This window comes from Rhinolophus sinicus, chromosome 1 (assembly GCF_057876585.1).
Source record: "Rhinolophus sinicus isolate RSI-liver-muscle chromosome 1, RSI-T2T, whole genome shotgun sequence".
Classification (NCBI taxonomy): domain Eukaryota; kingdom Metazoa; phylum Chordata; class Mammalia; order Chiroptera; family Rhinolophidae; genus Rhinolophus; species Rhinolophus sinicus.
Window position 1 is genome coordinate 118,638,579 of NC_142501.1, and position 23,017 is coordinate 118,661,595.

The 23,017-nt window shown below is 37.6% G+C and overlaps 1 protein-coding gene across 1 annotated transcript in view; it reads right to left on the minus strand.

Annotated features, from left to right (window-relative positions):
* CUBN (cubilin) overlaps positions 1-23,017 on the minus strand; it is a 245,413-nt gene that overhangs the window by 216,600 nt on the left and 5,796 nt on the right. The window contains exons 7-15 of the mRNA XM_074324816.2: positions 16,326-16,452; positions 15,185-15,350; positions 12,681-12,812; positions 11,678-11,773; positions 9,609-9,727; positions 8,994-9,180; positions 7,724-7,836; positions 4,858-5,092; positions 1,867-2,048 (exon numbers count right to left, since the gene is read on the minus strand). Of these exons, the coding sequence (XP_074180917.2) occupies positions 1,867-2,048; positions 4,858-5,092; positions 7,724-7,836; positions 8,994-9,180; positions 9,609-9,727; positions 11,678-11,773; positions 12,681-12,812; positions 15,185-15,350; positions 16,326-16,452 (1,357 nt within the window). The remainder of the gene's footprint in view (positions 1-1,866; positions 2,049-4,857; positions 5,093-7,723; positions 7,837-8,993; positions 9,181-9,608; positions 9,728-11,677; positions 11,774-12,680; positions 12,813-15,184; positions 15,351-16,325; positions 16,453-23,017) is intronic.

The following is a 23,017-nucleotide window of genomic DNA, read 5'->3' on the forward strand; positions in this document are numbered from 1 at the left end:
ATGCTTATGGGTTAAAAGTATAACTCTAGAAATCAATAATGATATCCATATGCAAAATTATACCCTGGAATATGATGATCGGTTTTGTTGAACTAACAACAAACTTTCAATGACGAAGAGCTCTTGGCCTTCGATGATGCATAAATATCGTAAAATTCTGACCAGTACATAAAATTTCTTATACCGTAATATGTTAAAAAATAAATGCTAAAATTCCTTTATAATACAAAAAAAACAAGTACCTAAATGTAAACAAATAAAATTTTGAATTAAAAAATTAAAACAAAAGGTTTTTTCCCTGAAAGTTGGGGCTAAAAATGTGGGTGCGCATTATACATAGGAGCACATTACACATGGCAAAATACGGTATATATGGAACACAAGGCCGGGGTTCAGTAGAGGATAGACTCCTTCTTCCATCATCCCTGATGTCTTATCATCTGTCCGAATTTCAATTCAGAGGCTGGATGTATACTTCAATTTTTTCTCATGATGTTACTAATCTTAGTGTTTTCTTTCCTAGGATCACCACTTCCAGGCATTTGTTTTGCGATTATGAATCCCCAGGAATCAAGAAGAGGATGAATATATGCAAAGAAAATAGTAGAATGAATGCCAGCCATGTCAACTGATTCACAAGTTGGTCTAGGTATTCGGGAGGATCAGAGGTGAAAAAGGTGAAGTCAGATTAGACACAACAGAAATACGGCATAATGAATTTAAAAAGTACAACATTAATAGTAATTAAGTACCACCACTCTGAAAGTGTGGCCTTATACATCCTTTTTTAATTGTTGGTTTTAACATCTGTTAAATAACGATGTTAACCTCTCTATAATTGTGTTATAATTGCAAATTCTGTAATACATAGAACACCAAGGCAGCAAAAGGACTAAATAATCTTTTAATGTGGCCAATTTTGTCCATTTAAATTACTTTTTCTATTGACAGCAGAATTATAGAGTAGCATTACTTTATTCCTATATGTAACACCTTCCTTGAAGTATTGTAGCTTGTAGAGAAATGAGAGGCATTTCAATATTATCAGAGTGATTGATACTTTCTATTATATGTGTACCCAAATTAATACATAGGAATGAAAAAAATACTTCTACATTTAATTTGATGGGATTTACTGAAAATTAATTTCAAGAAAATTCACTTCAATGTCTACATTCAAAAGACTGTCTTGATGAAATTTTCCAGGGAAAGGTAGATTTTCCAATGATTCCCAAAGGTTTCAAATCCAGCAGCACTGCTAAATCACTAATGACTTGAACTTGTGAAGATCCCTTTTTGACAGTGGCACCCTTCTACCCTTTACGAATAATTCCATAGCATCCCATTCCTCTGTAACGGGCTTGGACAAGCATGGTGTCTTTTATCACTACTGAAAGGGGTACTGGGATTTCTCTAAGACAGGAACAACAGAAGAATTCAATCTTCTCAATGATCTTTTCAGTCTACAAATGGAGAGCCAAATTTTTTGTATACCTATATGCATGTGGCATTTGAATATAACAGCTTTTGTCAGTTTGCCACAGACAACTGTAGATTTAAATCTGCATTGGAGAAGATAGCCATTACTTAGTGTTTCATTAATTCTGCTAGTCCCATGGGCACCGGGCTTCCAGGAAATAATGGGAAAGCAAGTCAGTCTCTTCCAGATTCGAATGGAGTCCAGAAGAAGTAACAAGTTGGCCCAATTAAGAATACGGACTTAGCTAAACTTAGACATTGGCTGCCTATTGAAGAATGCATCTAACTATTGCTAATGAACTGTGGTCATCCCTGGGCACCACCAAACCATAGTTCTCTGAGTTCTAATCATAGCATGATAGGTTCTAGCTAAATATAATTGTTTACCTCAAGATAATCTTTGCTGCAATCATCATGATGCTCCAGACTCAAGGTCCCAAAAGTAAATGTTATCAGAAGGCCAGGACTGGTTACAACTCTCCAGACACAATCTCTTCCTGGGGGATAGTTTCCAGGATATCCGGGAGACTTAATAGAACCGTAAGTGTCTGTCAGTATACCTCCACACTCTAAAATAAGAAGAAAAAAATAACTTTACATTTATATACAAAATATAATTCATGTAGAATTAACCTGGCCCTTGCTGTGAGAAGCCCAACTTCATTTGAATCACTATGTACAGTTTTGGACACCCTCGTAAATTAAACAAGACTTTCAGTTTTCCGGTTTGATAAAGTTGTAAGTCTAGAAGCACCAATTGATAAATACATGAATCACCCATGTGGTGAGCTCTACGCTTATCAGCCATCACATGATGATATGATTTAAAATACAGTGCTGACTGTCTAAGGGATGAATAATGGGATGATAGATTCATTTTATTTTTCACTTGGAGGGAGATTCATTCTGTATATTAACTCCTTCAAAATTCTGAACTTCTCTCAGCCTCTATGTCTTTCTACAAACCAGATCATTTTACACATGAGAATAGTTAAGCACTACAGAATTTTCATTTGAGAAGGTTTCTTAACACTATGATATTGTTAAAACATTCATTTTATAATTGATGAAATTCAAATGCCTATAGTGGTTGAGCTATTTGCCCAGAAATGGAGCGAGTGAAGGGCTAAGCCAGGCTTATGAGAAGTGCTACTGCAAAATCAAAAAATAAAAATGCTAAGTAAAAATCTATACTGCGATAAATATAAATTAGAGAAAAAAAATAAGGTGACATTTCAAATATGCAAGATATGAGATTTACATAATTATGTAGGTTATTTGGAAAAAAAATTTTGCCGCCAAGGTAAAAAGTAAAACAAATCAGTTACATGATTCTCATTGTTTCTAATGACAAAACATCTCAGTTGTTCAGAGAAAGAGACTTTTTCAAAACTTAATCGTGTTTCCCCGAAAATAAGACCTAGCCAGACCATCAGCTCTAATGTGTCCTTTGGAGCAAAAATTAATATAAGACCCCATCTTAATATCATATTAAATTATACCTGGTATTATGTTATATATATTATATTATATATTATAATATATTATGTTATATATTATACTATACCCGGTCTTATATTATATCAAAATAAGACCAGGTCTTATATTAATTCTTGCTCCAAAAGACTCATTAGAGTTGATGGTCCAGCTAGGTTTTATTTTCAGAGAAACACAGTAGTACTTAAAAACATTATCATAAAAAAAATAAAATAAGCAAAGTGAAATGTCAATGGGAAACTGGGAAAAATGTAATATATAATTCAGTTATTATCCCTAATATATTCTAAAAAAATAGAGATACAGAGTTCACTGAAAAAATGCAGATGTCCTTTATACATATGAAAAGATGTTCAACCTCATTCATAATAAAATACAAATACCGTATTTTGCTGTGTATAATGTGCTCCCGTGCATAATGCACACCCACATTCTTTTTTGCCCAAACTTTCAGGGAAAAGTAATTAGTACTACCCATGTATAATGTGCATCCTTATTTTTCCCTCACAAATTTGGGCAAAAAAGTGGGCATTATACATGGCAAAATACAGTATACTAACAAATGGAAAATGAAATCTTAGGGGAAAATGTAATTTAACATTACACAAAATATGAAATACCTAGAAAAAAACTAGCAAAAGATGTGGAATGAGTAAACATGGCAATCTATAAACCATTGCTAAGATAAATTAAAAGAGAACTAAGAAAATAAAGAGACAATCCCTGTTCATGGATTGGGAGGGTCAATATTTCTAAGAAGTCATTTTTTCCCAAGTTGATTATAGATTCAATGCAATGCCAACAAAATCCCAGCAGATGGTTGGGGGCATTAACAAGTTGATTCTTACATTTATATGGAAATGTAAAAGATCTAGTGTATTTTAAAAGAACAAAGAGGATTTACACTACAAGATTTCAAGTGTCAGTAATTAAACCAATGTGGTACAAGGACAGATAAATAGACCAATAGTAAAAATGAGAAATTCCAGAAATAGATCCACCAACTTATTGAAAAATGAATTGGGCATCCAAGAATACTATGAAGGACTATATGCCACCAAATTCAATAACCTAGAAGAAATGGACATGTTCTTAGAAACATATAGCCTTCCTAGGCTGAATCACGAAGAACTGGAAAATCTAAATAGACTGATCCCCAATAAGGAAATTGAATCAGTCATCCAAACATTCCCAAAAGCAAAAGTCCGGGACCAGATAGCTTCACTAGTCAATTCTACCATTCAACGAGGCTCTAAAGCTGTCCTACTCAAAAACGAATTTGAGGTTTGGTATATTGGTCTTTCTACTTTTTTGTATGTTTAAAAATTTCAGGAGGTGGCTGGTTAGCTTAGTTTATTAGAGCGTGGTGCAGATAACACCAAGGTTGCTGGTTCTATGCCCGCATGGGCCACTGTGAGCTACGCCCTCCTTAAAAATAAATAAATAAATAAATAAATAAATAAATAAATAAATAAATAAATAAATAAATAATAAATAAAAATTTCATAGTTGAAAGTAGAAAAATAAAGCACCAAAAAACAACAACAAATTATCAAATAGCCATTAAGATAAAGGATATTAAGCGAAGGAGGGCCCTATAGTAAATTACTAGTTGAACTTGTAAAAATGTTGTTAAATAACTTCATAAAGGACCCGTGAAGACTCATGACTTTTAATCTCTTTCATTTCATCCACATTTTATTATCTCCAAACACAAAATCAAATACAAATTCATTATAGATTTATTTGATATAAAATAATTATAAAAATATCATAACACTGGACCTCCAGATATCTAATATAACCAAAAGTTTACTATTGATCAAAAAACATTTAATAACCTCAAGATTTTGCTTTATTTTTCTCCATGTTTACACATACCTGGTTGCTGTGTTTCCCATCTTATTGTAAAGCCTCTGTCATTTCTTAAATGGTCAGAATAGAAATGAAAATAGAGAGCATTGTCACTACTGAGGAGTTCTTGAGGGAGTCTGGAGCCACAGAACCTTCCAAGTTGAAATGCTGCAGAGGAATCTCCATCATGAATTTGAAGAAACTCATGTGGACAATTGTTCACTGATTCTAACTGGAAAAACGTGAAAGTGATACGCAGCACCTGAAAACATAAAGGCCACAATACGTTATTTTTTAATTCCCATGTTATTCCAAAGTATTTCTCCCACTGATTAGGAAGCATTCATAGGGAGTCACTTTCAAGAAATAGACCTGTAATTTTCTAACAATCCACAAACACATATGAAAATTCTACTTATTAAACGATTTGTATTCAAAATGCTTCGACCTAACTTCAACTAATATCAAAATATATCAAACCTCATTTTTTTTGGAGTGAGGTAAAATTCCACCTTATTTTCCCCCAGATGCATAACCAATGGTGCCAAAATCTTAATGCTAATTAAATAGATTTTTAATAGTTTTATTGAGGTATAATTGGTACACAGAGAACTGCACACATTTAATGTGTACAATTTGATGAGTTTGGACATATGCAAACGCATGTGATACCATCACCACAATCAACATAATGACATATCCAACACCTTCCAGAGTTTCCTTGTCTCTCTCTCTCTCTCTCTCTCTCTCTCTCTCTCTCTCTCTCTCTCTCTCTCTCTCTCTTTCTCTCTCGTAAGAACACAATCTACTCCCTTAACAAACTGTGAGGTGCACAATATTTTGAAGTGTACTGTTAAATACACACAATGTTGTACAGCAGATCTCTGGAACTTACTGATCTGGCATAAATGAAACTTCACACCCGTGAGCTGTTATTCAATAAGTTAATAAAATAGATTTACGTACTCCAAATGTATAGCTGACAATGCTTCCAAATCAGTAAAATACATTGGACATTTGAAAACTCTACCTTGAATTAAATGTAACTGACTGATACTGCCACTCACAAGAATTCATACCTTGATCACCTGAATAACCTGTAGCATACACACAGGGGTTCATCACTGACCCCACAGAGGCTGATTCCTTAGGGGCCTCTGAACCTCTCAGCAAGTTACTGATGCCCAGCCCAGATAGACAACCCAGGTATAGACTGAGCAGGCACAGTGTAGACATGTGTAAAGTCTGCAAGTCTTCATTGGCTGTGTATCATTAAGAGTGGAGAATGGGAAAAGGTAATATGAAGAGTTCTGAGCATACAAGTAGGGGAGAATAAACACAGAAGTGTGTCTCCAGGTGAAAGCATTAGAACATACAGACAAATATAGTAATTTAGTTAATTATATATAAAAGATTTTGTGTAGACAACCTCATTTAAAACAGCCAAACAACCAAAAGAAGGCTATTGAATTTAATTTCCATGATGATTTAAACCACAACAATATTCAACTAATGAAAATGGATATCAGGATATTTTTGAAATTCTATGCTATGGTATTTTTAAGATCTGTTACCCAACATTACATCATGCATGCCCTTGAAGCAATTTCAATGAAAACCAAATAAGTGTTCATGAATTGAGCTATCCTGATTTATAAATAATCTCCACTGGATTATATAAATTGTAGTGGGGATAAAAAGATAGAATATCACAATAATCAAGAAAAACAGAGTGAATTTTCTTACAAATTGATAATACAAGTACCAACAGTTTTTCACAAAATAATTTTTTCTTGAAAGAAAAATGTTTTCAATGTCAGGAAATAGAATTCATAAAAGCTAAATGGAAGGAAGGAAATTAACATAACATGCCCACTGGGAAATTGATTTTGGAGTTTTTTCTATTGTGGGATTACCAGGGCCCCAACAGTCCTCTCTTCTCAAGGGAAAAAAATGTTTTCTGACCTTGTTCAGTGACCCCTGTAACAGTAGTTTGCTGGAAAAAGTCAATAGGACTTCAAGGGAAACCCTTATCTATTCAGACAAACTTTATTTCAATGAGTCTAGGAGTTGGTTGAGAAATAAATACTGGGGAAAGTTGAATAATTAATGTTGGAGAGAAAAGCACTGAAAACCTTAGGCTCAGATCTTAATTTGAAGATCATTCATGCAGTGGTTCGAAGTCGTTGGCACTGAATGGCCTGGGTTCAAGTCCCTGCATGACACTTGCAAACCACATGCCCCTGGACAAAGTTCTCAACTGCTGTAGGCTCCATTTCCTGATATGTAAAATGAGGATAATAACTCTTATCTTAAATAACGATATAACCTTAAAATAACGATATAACCTATGCGGGGCGATTAGCACAGCACATGTGCACGTGCAGTAGCCCAGAGAGGACACCGGCAAGAAAATCACCTTCATAGCAATTCCTATGTTTGCATAATAAGCAACATTACTGAGTGCTCATCTTTAAACACTACTGTCTCAGCAAGAGCATGACTTTACAAATCACTGGCTTGCATTGGCCGACCCATGGAGAGAATCATCCATACGGACGAAGCATGGACTTTGGAACCAGACAAAGTTGACTTTGAAACCTGACTAGTTCAATTACCAGCTATGGAGTGTGTGTGTGTGTGTGTTTTTTTAAACTACTTCTGTGTTTCTATTATCTCATCTATCAAATGAAGACGCTCTTACTTATTTCAAAGAGGTCGTGTAAGGTTAGAGCAAAGTATGTAAAATACCTAGACCAAAGCCTGACATCTAATAAGTCCCCACTGTATGATAGATGAATTATCGCTATATGTACTTCATGTAATATATACACACATCGCATATTGCTATGTAGAAATGAAACACACGCTGGACAGGAAACACAACACTTACCTTTCCTTCTTCAGTTCGGATAACCCAGAAGCAGTTAACCTCATGAACATAACCAGTACTAGGGCTCTGGTAGCTAAAGCTGCCGTTCATCCCTGAGAGGGACCCTCCACAAACTGCAAAGGGAAAGAAAGTGAACTGTGCTTTTCCGAGACTCCAGACAGGGTGAGGCTAGGCCACTCTCACTCCTTGCCGCTGACATATTTAGAAAGATCTTGGTTTTGCACTGCAGACAAAAGCCCTGACATTTGTTCTTCTCCCCCGTCCCCTTTTTCCTTCTACAGACACCCAAATAGCAGCTCTTGTTTAAAGTCCAGTTGCCTCCTCATCTCTGCCAGGACCTTCCCTGCCTCCTTGTCTTTTCACTGGCTCCCACTCTCTACCTCTGTGACACTGGAGTTGACCCCACACAATTTAGTTCTTATCTTTAGTTTTTGTCTCTTCTCTGCCACTTTGTGTTAGTCTTATCTCCTCAATTGGTAAATAAGCAGGTAATATGCGGAGACACTCATGCTTTCTTGTTTCTCCACAGGGTCTGCCACAGCCCTGAACACATAGTAAAGTCTCAGTAAATGAGCTGATTCAGAATCGGGAGTAATAAGTGAGGGACGAAGTGCTCACAAGAGGCTTTATGAAGGAGGCTGGATGTGAATTACTCCTGAGGGGCAGATGCATTTGGATGGGAAGCAAAGAAGGAATTTGGATAGGTTTTGGGGGATAAATATCCCAAATAAAGGAACACAGCCAAGATATCAGGGGTGGTACATGGAGTCAGGCGGTAAGGAAAGACATCTGGGGAGTAATTTTAGAGAATGAATGAAAAATAAGGTTAGATGGGTAGGGTGAGGGCTGGTCCTAGAGGACAATTGAAAAACAATCCCAATTTTTACTCAACATGCAATGGAGAGCCACTGTATATTGTAGAGCTGGAGAGTGACATGGTTAAGTCGCATACTCTAGGGAAATTAAATGGCTCCTCTAGACAGAACTCTCCCTTAGAAAACTACCTTCGTGCATTTTATTTTCAGAATAGACATAATGGAAACGGCAAATACTAATTTAATTTTTCCTTTGAGGAAAATGTTCTTCTGGCTTAAATTGAGATATGTATTTACCTTGTGACTTCTATACAATGTCTGTGAGGAAGGACTTAGTTTTAAGCATTTGAGCAACTGTATAAGAGAGTAGGCTCAGTAGAATCTGCAGTAGCACACATTAAACGATGACACTTTTCAACTGTGAGCATCTGTGGTATAAGAAATGCTGAGCCTACCTTGCTGGGGAATCTGACAGAGAGATCCAGTCCAGAAACGTGTGCATTCACAACTGAAAGCATTAATGCCATCAACACAAGTTCCTCCATTCAAACAGGGGTTGCTCAGGCACTCATTGATATTTTCTGTGCAGTTGATACCAGCCCAACCCGATTCACACTTACAAAGATAACCAGAGACTGTTTCCTAAGGAAAGAAAAAACATAATGCCATAAAACAAATGGATAGACAATCAACATGAGTCATCGCAAATAATAAAGAAAAGTGGTGCTATGTGATGTGTGTAGCAGGTATTGAGCCACAAGTATCTTCCAGGAGCCTAACTTGTGTTAATTCATCTAAGTGGTGATTGCTAAGTATAAGTTGGATGTATTTAGATCAAACTCTAGGCTTTGTGCTACTACTTTGTTAATCACTAAGAGAAAAAGTTAACTCTTTGGTTTTTCCTGGGAACTAAAGTTACTGCTTACCTTTCATCAGAAAGTAACTGACAGTTCCTTATCTGAAGCTTAATCATTACCTAGAAATTGGTGAATCACAGAAAACGTATTGCGTAGATGTGAAACTAAAATTATTCTCAAGTACTATCTCCTCAGAAAGAATAAAGGACTCACGATGCATTGTCCATTTAAACAGGGGCGACTCAGGCAAATGTTGCTGAGTTGCATACATCCATTTGGGCCATAGCCATTTCCAGTATATCCCGGGAGACAGGAGCAGAGAGGTAAGGAACCTGTTCAGAAATAAAACCGAAAGTGTAAACACAGGTCTCCTTGATTCAGACCGAGTCACAAAACTCAGGCTCTGCTGTCTAGGAGAGAAATTGCCAAGGAAGTCCACATATTCTCAGGGGCAGACAAGACAAGGGGTGAAGGAGAAAATACTAGAATCTTTATTTTTCTATTTTTATCTTAAAAATAAGAAAGGCATTACATATCTCCAGTACTTTATGGATTGACACTGATCTGTATCTCATGGTCCTGAGTTGTGCACAAATGTGAGGTTCACCAAGGGAGTTTTTCATCATGGAGGGTCGACAGCAGCAAAGAATATTCTTATGACGATGGCCTCTGTCGCAAGCACTGCACATAGACTGACTAACGTGATCCTCTCAAGAACCCGATAAATAGGTACTATTATTATCCCTATTTACACATGAAGACAAACCACACAGCGAGAATATGGTGGAGCCAAGGGAAAAATCATAATCCAAAAAGTCTTTTTCTAGAATCTATGCTCCTAACCACTTTGCTATGCTGTTAGTCATTTAATAAACATTTAAAGAGTCAAAAGTATATATGGATATATGTGATATGTTATATAGATACACGTATCTTTTTTTATATATGTGCATATCTATGACATGTTAGTAAAAATAGAAGTGGTATTTTGAAATAGCAAGAGATGTGATACATTATTCAATAAATGGAATTGGGGCCAGACACCCATTTGGACAAAGAATCAAGCTAGATCTCTGTTTGATGCTATAGATAAAAATAAAACCCAAAAAGATGAAAGACTGTAATGTTTAAAATAAATGAAAGGATAAAAGAACATGTAGTTGACTATTTTTAAAGAGGTGGGCAGGACTAATTCTAAGGGAAGAAATCCTAAAAGAAAAGACTTACTCTTTTGACTACATAAAAAATTTAAACTTCTAAATAGATAATACCATGACAAAAGTAAAAAATGAAAACAACATGCCGGGAAAATAAAATGTAAGACAGATAATGAAATAATGTCCTCAGTACAGAATGAGATTTTACAAGTCAATAACAAAGCAGATGAACAAAAGACATGAACAAATAGAAAATAAATGTCCAGTAAATATATGAAAAGTATTAATTATTAGTGAGAACTGACTCTGGGTGGTGAACACACAATATGATATATAGATGATGTATTACAGAATTGTACACCTGAAACCTATGCAACTTTACTAACCATTATCATCCCAATAAACTTTAATTTAAAAAGAAATAACTTTGCAAAAAAAAAAAAAAAAAAAACACCTTAACTTTGATTTAGTCAAAATTAAAATAATGGGAAGGCAATTTTTGCCAATAAAATTGACTAAAATGAAATACAAACGATAGTATCCATTATTGTCAAGAGGGGGGTAAATGTATATTTCATACACTGTTAGTGAGTACATTTCTGAGAGAAAATTTAGAAACATGTGTTTTAAAAAGGAATAGGAGCTGAAGCTTCTTTTACGCAGTATTGCAGACAGTGTTGGTTATGATCCTAGATGAATTTTTCCCTTTCTTACTCCTTATTTTAATTGGGGGTATGTGCACCTGAAATAAAGACTACATTTCACAGCCTCCCCTGCAGCCAGGTTTGGCCCAGAGGCTCAGTCCTGGCCAATGATATAGAAATAAAAGTGTCCTAAAAGGAAGTGGACATGTCCTCCCTCCTTTTCTTCTTCCTGCTTCCTGGAATGCAGTTATAATTTAATTTGCTAGCTTAATTATCTTGGGAAATAATTACTACATTAGAGCAGATCATAATTACATTACATTAAAAAAATCCCAATGTACAGTTTTATAACATGGATTCATTTTTGGTTTGAAGATCAAAATAAGAATTTTGAGGATAGAAGAGTTTGTTTTTAAAAATTAATTTGTTTTGGAAGGTCATATTAAAACACCCCATATGAGAGGGAGAGATGAGTCCTTACCTGGACCCGAGGAGCATGACGCGTGTGGGTGGCAGCCTCCGTTATTGACCGAGCAGACGTCTATAAGGGTGCACACTCTTCCATCACCCTGGTACCCTGATCACAGCCAGCGTGGGGCATGACAAACAACATTAATAATATGCAAGAAGAATGCCCATCTGAGAATCAAGTATCATGAACCAGACCAACATCTGATGAGAACAGATGATTACATTTTCTGTTATCATCAAACAGAAAATGTAAATATATCAAGTGTCATAAACAAAATTCCATAAGGAAGAAAAAAGGGCAACAAGAATTAAGAATCTGATTTCAGAACAATGATCTGGGTTGTTTCTAAGGAGACAATTAAAAAATGAAAATAAAAAGATATGTGAAACTTAGTGTTACAAAGTGCTGACACTAAAAAAGTTGACACTTTTTCATGACAGTGACAGAGATGACCTTAGAGCTAAATTATTGTAGAAGTTCAAAGTACTGGTGCTTCGTGTTAATAAAACACACAGGGCTTCAGTTTATCACTTAGAACTCCCTGAACTTCTTGGATAGTAACTCAATTTAGATTAGAGAAGAACAGTAATGACTTCTTTCCAGAAGAAAGGGGAAACTAACATGTATTATATGTCTACTATCATGCTTGTTATTTGGTAAATGTTATAGGTAGAAGCTCTCATGAGTGCATTATATTAATAAATTATTTGTGGGAACAATGGATATGTAGGTCTGTGATCCACAGGGAAAACTTTTCAAATTTTGCATTATCTCAGCAGGCTATTGCACAGTTTGTAAAGGCCTCTTGTTTTCCACTGATCCTCAAATTTAAAAAAAATTTTTTCTTATAATACAGCTGTACGAATATGACCCAAATCCTTAAGTTAAGTAAAAGTTTCTGCACTATTACGTGTACCTCCTTAGACAGAAGTCCTATTTAAAATGGAGCACAATATGCTGCTTTCTAACGTGTGTTTTGTCTGTAATGGAATCAGGAAATTTGGTGGCACACCTGGTGGACAGGCCTGGCAGTGGTAAGACCCAGGTGTATTCACACACTCAACAGGTGGAGCCACAGAACAACCACCATTATTCATCTCACATTCATTGATATCTTGGCATTCGTATCCATTTCCTTGCCAACCTAGAAATATAAGAATTGAAAAGTTAGCTCTATAGACAAGTCAACAGAGAAGAAATGCAAGCAGTCAAAAACATAAAAACCTGCTTAACTGTAATTAACTATAGATTAAAATGAGATATGCTCTATCTGTCAGGTTGGCAAAAATTGTTTTACATTCTTAAAATCAAATTCTGGCAAAGAGGTGGACAAATGGGGTACTTTTATAGGCTGTTAGAAGTTAAATGAATAAAATCTATTATGAAAGAGGTTTAGCAGTGTTCATTAAATTTCTTAAAATACAAAGCTTTTGACTAACAATTCCACTTCTTAAAACTTATTCCACACTGTTAAAACTGCCAGTGCATAAAGATATAGGTAAGCAATGTCTATTACAGTATCGTTTAGTGGGGGGAAAAAATCTCCATGGTCAGTATGGGCAGAGCTGAATAAATTATGACTCATCTATAACACTGAATATTAAAAACTAGTTTTAGCAACATGCAAACACATATAGAAAGAAAAAAGAGTGAAAGGACCAAATTTTAGAATAGTATGCAGAGTATGATCCCAGTTTGGGGAAATAATTTTTTAAAACCCTACCTGTGTGCCTGCGTGTTTGTAGCAGCAGACAAAAAGGTAGAAGAGACAACAAATTGCTAACAGTGGTCTCATTAGGAGAAGGAGATTGAAGGTGAACATAGGGAACATCATTTTAATTTAAACATTTCTGTTTTATTCAATCGTTATGAGTTTGATTACTTATAATTCAGATGACTAAACTTATAAGAATATTTAAAACCTGGTATACCCTTTAAGATACTTATTTTCTTTGATATAAGTAGAGACCCCTTCTAAAAATATAACTAAAGAAAATGATCACATTGTGGATGAAGAAATGAGTGTATAGAAAAAAGCTGGAAGGAAATACTCACAAATGTTAGTGGTGAGCCCCTGAGTGATAAAACTATGGGTATTTTCCCCCATATTTTTGTAGTTTCTTTAAATTTTATAAGCAGCATATATTAACTTTGGTATTCAGGAAAAAATAAGATGGTTAACAGGAAAACAAAAAGCTTTTGCTTCTCTTTTTTCTCTCCAACAATAAGAAGAAGAATGTAAGAACACATTGCCCATCCTGTAATCTAAATAGTTTATTTTTCTAATTTCTAATTTTTAAAGATTTTCACTGACTGACAAATTACTTTCAAGAATGAGATTATTTACAAAGTTTGCTTGCCCCTGAGAACTAAGAGGGAAAAAGTCTTTACGTGTTTTTTCAATTTATTTCTAGTTGTACAAGAGCTAAACGTATAACATGAAGAATTCACTAGACCAGAAGTCACTCAGTGAGGCAAGAGATGGATGGGGTTGCTCAGTGATTCAGAATAAAAGTCTTCAGCAGTTCAGCTCAGATCCAGAATCAGGCACATGTGGGTTTGGATCCCAGCTGTTTATAAACTATGTGATCATGGGCAAGTTATTTATCTTCTCCAAGCCTGAAGTCCTTATATTTTAAAATGAGAAAAATGCTAATTCCTACCATTTCTTGATTTTGTTGTAGTTGCAAGAATTAAATTTGCCTAGCACGATGCCTTAATGATTTTTCCATAAAAGAACAGCTGCTACTACTATATTCTCTCTGTACTCCACGTTCTAAGAGCACCCAGGTTGTGCAGATGGGATTTGTAAACTCTCTGAGGTCTGGTTGGTTGTTACTAGTGCACCCAGCACACCGTTTTGCTCATTGTAGCCGCTCTACAAAGATGCGTTGAATGGATGATAATGATCTCATATCTACATAGAAAGAGACGAAGCTTGGACTCAAACCCAGACAGTCTCTGAGTCCAGAGCCCATATTTTCAGCCACTCCACATGTGACGTCCCCTGGAGATTTGCTCTGTGTGGGTCTGTGATGGAGCGGGACATCCAGACTGACAGCAAGGACACAGGGGCTTCTAATGGCACCTCCAGGTGAGCACGACCAGAATCCAGTGGAGATACTAAAAGGCAAATCATTTGCCCGAGTTTACAAACACCTGGCTGGTATGGACGGTGGGACTGGAGCATGCATCTTTTGATCTCAACTCTAGTCAGTTGATGGCCACAGAAATAAAATGTTTGGCCATAGAAATAAAATAAAGTGTCTGCCCCCAGTATTTGACTCTAGCACAGTTTGGGGACAAAGTTCCCATGTCTGTGGTCGAATTCTAATAGCAGTTAGATGGTCGGGAGTGGGAGGGAGTGAGCTAGGACATGAAACTGGATGGGAACGCCTCCTAAGAAGGGTCTGCTTATCCTTCAGCAGCGGAAAGAAGCGGGTTCTGGCACCTTGCCTGGCTGGCAGGCAGAACCTAGCGTGGTGCCTCTAGCTGGGTGTGGACGCGTCCACGTACCTGTGGGACAGGCCCCACAATAGAAGGAGCCTGGGGTGTTGAAACACTGCACAAGCGCAGAACAAGGCCCAGGCTGGAGGCTGCACTCGTCTCTGTCCAGCGTGCAGGGCGAGCTGTCGTCGTGCAGAGACGTCCACCCAGCATCGCAGATGCAGCTGTACTTGGGCTGGCAGGATGGCAAGAGTGTGAATAAAGATAATCAAGAACATGAACAAGAAAAGCCTTTGAAAAATCTCACCGAGCCCCCAACTGTTTGTCCTCTAACATTCATTTCCATAAGGCCAATGAAGCTGCTTCTCCTTTTCCTCCCATATGATTAAGCATTTATGCCGGACTATGCACAGAGAGAAACATCTTTATTTCAGAGTACGGGAAACCTATAATTTGCCCCAAACATGCCCGGGAAAAAGCAACAACAATCAAGAACTGAAAGTCAATATAATTAAAGTCAGTCAACAGCCTGCTATGTTTTTAGAGGGAAAAACACCCCTGTAGGCAGAGACCTTGGAAAATCAATTCTGTTTGTTTCCTTTCCGAAAGTCTCTCCTTCCCCTCCTGCCCACACCCCCCACCGCCACCACTCTCATTGGAAGGGTCCATTTTCCATCACGTGGGTAGAAAAAAAGTAGAACTAAAAAGAACAACCTAAATGTCTCAGACAAAGCCAAGCAGCAGGGGCTGGGCGACCTGGAGGGCCAGGAGTCAAGGTCATCAGGCCCCAGAGGACAAGGGGTGCTGGTGCCCATGGGTTCAGAGAGTCTGCAGCAGTCACAGGGGCCAGGTAAAAGGTGCAGACTCCTCCAAATGCCGTGTTGCTGACAAGAGCGAGCTTTTTATGTTTCCATGTCTCATCACTTTTAAAACTCACAGGCCAAGAAAAGGCCATGCCTCACAGAGAGATTCATAAAGGAGTAAGGAAAATACTAGTATGTAGTTTACATAATGGTGTCTTAACTTCTGGGTCCAGTTCTCTGCTTATTTATGGACTACTCTCCTCTCCTTCCTCCCCTGTGCCCTGCTTGAGGGCAGGCAGTGATTTCCGCTCTGCAGCCTCACAGGGTCATGCTTGTGTGTAGTCACACAGGATGAGAGACGAACAACCCGGACTCCCTCTCAGGAGTCACTCCCGCAGAGGCCCCACCTCTCCTGCCTGTACGCGGACCCGGTCCTCACAGATGCCGTGGACACACAGCGCCTTGGAGCCGTCTTCACAGTCGTTGTATCTGGATTCACACTGGGGGCCATGGGTCTCGGGTGAGCACTGACAGCTGTTGGTTACACAGGAGCACAATGTCAGGGCTTGTGTCAGGGGGAGCACCTGTTTCTTAGCATCAATTAAAAACAATCATAATCATTCCAGTTGTAGGTCAGTGCTGTTCATGTGGAATTATACACCAGCAGACCTGATTTACTGGCTGAAGTCTTGGAAGAAAATCACTCTGTCCTGCTTCAAGAAGTGGCTGGAGTAAAAGTGTTATCTTTTCAAACACGGCGTGAGAGGAGCACGACATACCATCTGGGCAAGACTGCCACTATAAATTCTTCTGGTATCATGTCATCAACCAGCGCTTTCAAAGGTCAGACATCTATAAACTAAGAGTTCACTCAAGATGGTCAAGGGAGAGACCAACGGGTGCATTCACTGTCTGTCTACCTGGACCCACCGGTTAGCACAGGTGACCTTAACTGAACTGATAAATTCCTGATTGTTCTCTAGGATTGTATAACCCAACAAGCAATATGATATCCATAGCTATGATAACTATTATTATCTTACAAAGGGCAATACTCCTATCCATAAGAGATGTAGTTAACATCGTCACGATTCTTTCGTAGCTAAGTTTTAAACTCACAAAATGGAATTATCACATAATACATATTACATAATAGTTAGTGGTAGGTGCTTTGTTACAAGAAGATTTCAGTTCAACAATAATCAAATAAGCAAAGCTGTTGTAAACTTTCTTTAAACTATACATAATTCTTAAAATTGCTGAGTTAGCTTTCTATGTACCCGGCATGTTCAAAGGGAATGTGGAAGCTATGAGAAAGACATTTGGGGGAGGGGGGCGGGGTTGAGGAGTCACAGAGCCCAATCCTATTTACACGTATCGGAGCATAGCTGATGGAGCAGAGAGTCAGGCCGAGAAGTCACTGTTTGCCTGACTTGCACAAGCGTTGGACCTCACGGAGGGCACTGCCCCTGGGGGCTTGGGGTCAGAGACAAGGAACCGGGAAGGCCGGCATGGTCTGGAACCATGAAGTAGTTTCTGAGTTGTGGAAAAGGGGCCATTCTACGAGGTACAGAAGCTCTTTTAACAACACACATGGAGGTCCAAGGAGCTCAGCTAATGTCCATGGATGGAAACACACATGTGATTGGCAGTGTGGGAAATGAGAGTTTCAGCATTTGAGAAGCATCAACAGCCACACTCTGGGCACACAATGTGGTATACCCGTGGAGGATCCCAGAAACAATGGCCGGGGCGGCACCTTTGCGTGGGTTCTGTGGAAGAAGAGATCAGTAGACGTGGCCAGCAATAGAGAGTAAGAATACGGTGAGTACCATGCAGGTACTCCCATGGAGGGTTGCCAGATCTAGCTAATAAAGATATAGGATAAATACCAGATAAGTGAATACTTTTTTGGTACACGTATGTCCCATGTAATCTGCAACACCAATATATAATTGTGTAAAGTATGTTCCATTAAAAAATCATATTTCTGAGCATTTCAAGGTTGCCTTTCTCATTCATTTAAGGTCATAGATTAATAGCAGCAAGAGATGATTAAACTTAAAATGAAATCCAGTTATTCATGCCCTATCAAAAGCTATTTATCTTCCTCGTTCTCTTTCCATATGCTCACTTTCACATTCTCTTCCCTTTCCTCTGCACTCTCTCATCTTCACAAAGACTATTCTTTCTGAGGATTTGGTTAGGCTCTTGGAGATTATAGAACTTTAGACTATTTCATATGCATATTTGAGCATTTGACCCAGGTATCTCCCTTGCTTAAAATTTATTTCACCACCACCTCCATCTGCCAATTTAAAAAATCAAAACAAACAAAAAAAGACCTTTAAAACAACTATTACTAGCTTTCTGAGTCTATCACGCATAAGAGAGCTGAGTATTCTGAATCTCACGGGACAAGATTACCCAGGTTTAAATCCTGGCCATACTTAGTTCACCTGAGACAGTGTAATAACTCCTTCTGCTTTTGTTTCTTATAAAATAATGGGGCCGATCTATAAGCACTATTTCCATCTTGGGATCTAAAGGCATTTTCCTGTAGGAAGTGCTTGGGAAATTGTGTTTATCTTATCACTAAGTGCTTTACTATTGGAAAATGACTTAAGATTTGAGAGGGGATTCAGGGTCATGAACCTGCAGTTAAATCTTCTCACTTTCTCTCTCTCTTCCTTCTCCTTTGCTATTGTCACTTAGAGATGAGCAAATTTTAATCCTACATTCTTCTCGAAACAGCTACAAAATACACTTCTTTCATTTAAGTTTAGATCATATGATCAGAAGAAAGAGGTGGAGAGGAAGAAGCCAAGTACATTATCAGCTGCCTCTCTATGATCCTCAAAGACAAGTACTATTAATCCCATTGCACTGGCAAGACTCACGCAGGCCAAGGCCACAGAATTAGTGATTTGCAGAAGATGAATTAAAACCTACTTCTGTGTTACTCCTGCACCATTGTTTCTCCATATCACATTCCCACATTGAGAAAAGGAAAGTTAAATGAAGACTTTCCCTTTTAATGTGTCTTTTTAACGTAACAGTGTTTGTATGTGAAATGTATTCTCAAAGTATCCAGATATGCCCTTAAAGAAAAAGAATATTGAATTATATACCTCACTGATGAGGTCACTTTTGTGAATCTACTGCTGATGGGGTTCCAGTAGAACAAAAGTGGGCCTTTAAGAAACAGTGCAAGTGCACTTCGCAATTGAGAAGAGGTCAACTATACTTTCTTAGTCATAATTTAACTTGCTTTAGAGTCCATGGTTCAATACTAATATAACTGACTAACTGAAAGAGGTAATAAGTTTAATGCCTAACTAAACATCTGAGCTAAAAACCTCATCATTTAAGCTCTCCATGTTTTAAAATCCACCAGTGATAAGAATGGAGATAAAATATAATGTGCTAACACTCATTGTGTTCCTGGAGAAAAACAAAAGACAACAAACTCAATTGTTTTTCTAGTAAACCTTCTCGATCTGAGCCCAAAGTATAGAACATATACACCGTCCATGCATGGCAAATTTGGACTAGCAAAGGCTGCCTTAATCCAAGTAAGCAGGAGAACAATAAGAATCAATTCTTCAGAACAAAGAGGCAAAAACAGCATTGAGATGTGACAGAATATTAGCTGTTATCTATCTGAAGCAGTTGAGGGCAAGACCTCCTCGGTGCAGACAATAGTTTTCCTTGCTCTACTTTCCTTACTCTAAAAAATAATTTTAACCAGAAATTTTTCTGTGAAATAGCGCTTCCAATTAATTAGCATTTGCACAGTGCCTTATCTTTTCAAAGGTCTTTATATGTAGGAATCATTAATCCCTTTAAATAAAGACTCCTTTGTCCCCCCAAGTAAATGGACCCCTGGAATTAGACACCCCAAAAGGAGGCCCCAAACCCAGCAACCTCTGCCCACCGTGACCCCATTTCTGCACCTCCGGATTGTTCAACAGCAGGTCAAGTTTACCGTTAGCAAATGTCGTTGCAGTTTCCCGAAGGGGTTACTAGCCTCAGAGAAGCTACTGATGAACAAGGATGTAAGCTCACATAATTTACAGAAGCCAAGAAACTATGTAAGTGATCACTGTTTCATTACACACAGACTCCACAAAGCAAGAATTTAATTTTAGACGTAAGCACACTTTTCTATGGACTTTTATTCCTTCAAAAGTCTCTATTACATGCCTGTATTAGAGTGTTTACATTGTAGATAATCAAGTGGAATTCCTGAGGCTTCATAAACTAGCAAGAGGAAGAAACCCGATTTAAATGTACTGCTCTTTAAGGTCCTCCATCCAGCAAATCTATGAAGGGTAGAGATTGGAAGCCAAAACCATTTCCAGAGTCAGCACTACCCTGTTTCCCTGAAAATGAGACCTAGCCAGGCAATCAGCTCTAATGCGTCTTTTGGAGCAAAAATTAATGTGAGGCAGGGTCCTATATTATAGTAAAATAAAACCAGGCATTTTATATTTATTATATTATATTATATTATATTATATTATATTATATTATATTATATTATATTATATTATATTATTAGACCTGGTCTTATATTACAGTAAAATAAGACCGGGTCTTATATTAATTTTTGCTCCAAAAGACACATTAGACCTGGTTGTCTGGCTAGGTATTATTTTCAGGGAAGCATGAATCTTCAGGCTTTCTTTCTTTTATAGGTGGGTGCAAGACAGAATTCGGCATTTTCAGCATTGCTCTTTACAATTGAATCTGTTTAGGAAGCTCTCAAGAGAAAAAAATATTCTCTCTCTCCCCTCTCCCTTTCCACCACCATTTGTATCAGGACAAAGAACTCTCACCCCTGACATGCAGTAAATAGTAGTGCTAAAGCTTTTCTTTTCTTTTTTTCTTTTTTTTTTCTATTTGTTGGAGAGAGGGAAATATAATGTGCTGGGGGAAAAACAATTTTGCCTTGGTCTACAAATCTCATCCCACTTGCATATCTTTTACTTGCAAGACCCCAGAAGTCAGTGATGATAAAGGAAGACTAGAGTAAGACCTAATTTGCAGGACATTCCTGAGTATCAGGAAGGCAGTCAGGTATTAGTGCTAGGAGTCCAGACATTTGCCACTGATATCTCCAAGCAGTAATTCTCCTTGATAAATGCCTATAAATAGACAGAGATAAGGCTTTCAAGAGAATGAAAGCTTAGACCTGCATTCTGGATCTAGCCCAAGCTTGAATGTTTATAAAAGAAGGGGGGAGAAGGGATTCATTTAAATGAGAAACAGAGTCCTAAAAGCAAGAGGCTCTCTAATAACATAATACTTAATTTAAGTTAGAGGTGGTTAATTTTGGTTTGCAAAATGATGAACTCATAGATATATCATATCTACCAGAAGAGTCAGTGGGTTAAGCTTATAACTTAGAATGAGCACGAAATTTTTAAGATCAGATCAAAAGAACGAAAGAATCAACTAAATGAAGAAGAGAAGGATTGTGACTGCTTTTTGAGAAAACAGTGTGTTAACAGATGACAACGGAAAAAAAAAAAACAAAATTACTGCACTTATTTTTGTTAGAAAGAACAGAATGAATATTTTAAAAAGGGAATCAAAGATAAGGTAGCAGAGAGACTAGTGAGAGAGCAAATAATTGCTCTTCACTCCAAAGAGATTACCCACCCACCCCATTCCCCAGAGTAATAAAAAACTGTTCATGCCATAATAAAACCAATTTCTTTATCTTTCAATAATCACAGAGTATAAGAGATCAAAAAAAAATAATGTCTAGAGATTTTTTTTAGGAAGTGATTTTAAGAAACTGTACAAAAGTAAGTTTGATGTTATCAGCCATCAATTTTTGGATTTGATTATTGAAAAAGATAATGTGTCAGCCAGTTTAGCTTTAATGGCCAGTACTACTAGAGTATGATGGGAACATGGAGGTGTGTGAGACTGCTTAGTAAGGGAAGGGAAGCTATCCTGGGGAGGACGGTGCCTGAGCTGAGCCGGAGAATATGCTGCAGATAAGCCATGTGACAGAGTTCATCAGAAGAAAAGATAGGATCTGCATGATGATTGTTATAAGGGTCCTCGTAGCTAATTAAAGAAAGGCAGCGAAAATTAACTATTTGGTCACAACCTCAGTTTAATCTCTGATCTTGTCATGGTGGACACTGCACACAGTAGCTCTTGAATGAAGATATCCTTACTAAGTCTATTAGCTCACTCAGCTACTGAATGAGGACAGCAGTGGTTTACTAATATGGTGGGGTAACCCTTGTCGACATATAAACGTCCAAACCTATAGAGAATTTTTATATTAATTTATATGAGCCAAACAGAGGACTTGCCTGGAAGCAAAATCTCAACAGACTGGGAAAATGATCCTGAGAATAGCAGTTTGCAGTTTCTTTATGCATTTGAGATTAAGGAGGGAATGTAAAGATGACAGTAGGGTGGGAGAAAGCAAGGGGGGTTCGGATTACAAGCTAGTTAAGATTCTGTGCTCTCTTGAAGGTGGTCATGCTTTAGACTTTAGACAGAGGGGACTCAAAGGGCATTTCAAAGGTGTGTTAACCTAGATGCACAGATACAATGGACAGGGCTTGCTGAAGGCAAAGATAAGCCTTTTAGTAAAGAAGTTACATGCCTGGGGTGGGACTACCCACCATCACCTGCCCAGTTAGGAATTTATGATCAGATCACCCTGTGAGATTCCTTTCCACAGCACCCCTTTTTCTTGTCCACACACTCTTCTATTTAAAGCTCTTCCACAGCTGTCCATTCAATGCTCTGACTGTTTCTAACCCTTCAGCCTCATCTTGTACCATGCCATCCTTACTCTCCATGCAACCACAGTGGCCTTCTTCCAGTTCCTCAGGGCCTCTAGAGAAAGGCTCAATATTTTTTTTCATGGGTGAGAGCTGAGGATGCACTAGCTTTTCTTCATCTAAGCGAATAGCCGTGTGTACTTCAAATAAGAGCCACATATTTCGCCATGGAGTACCTCATTTTGCTGCTAACACAGATATTTAATCTTGGATTTTCTTAACTATGGGATGTTTTAGTCCTTCAAAAACACACCCATATATATATATATCATTTAGCTGAT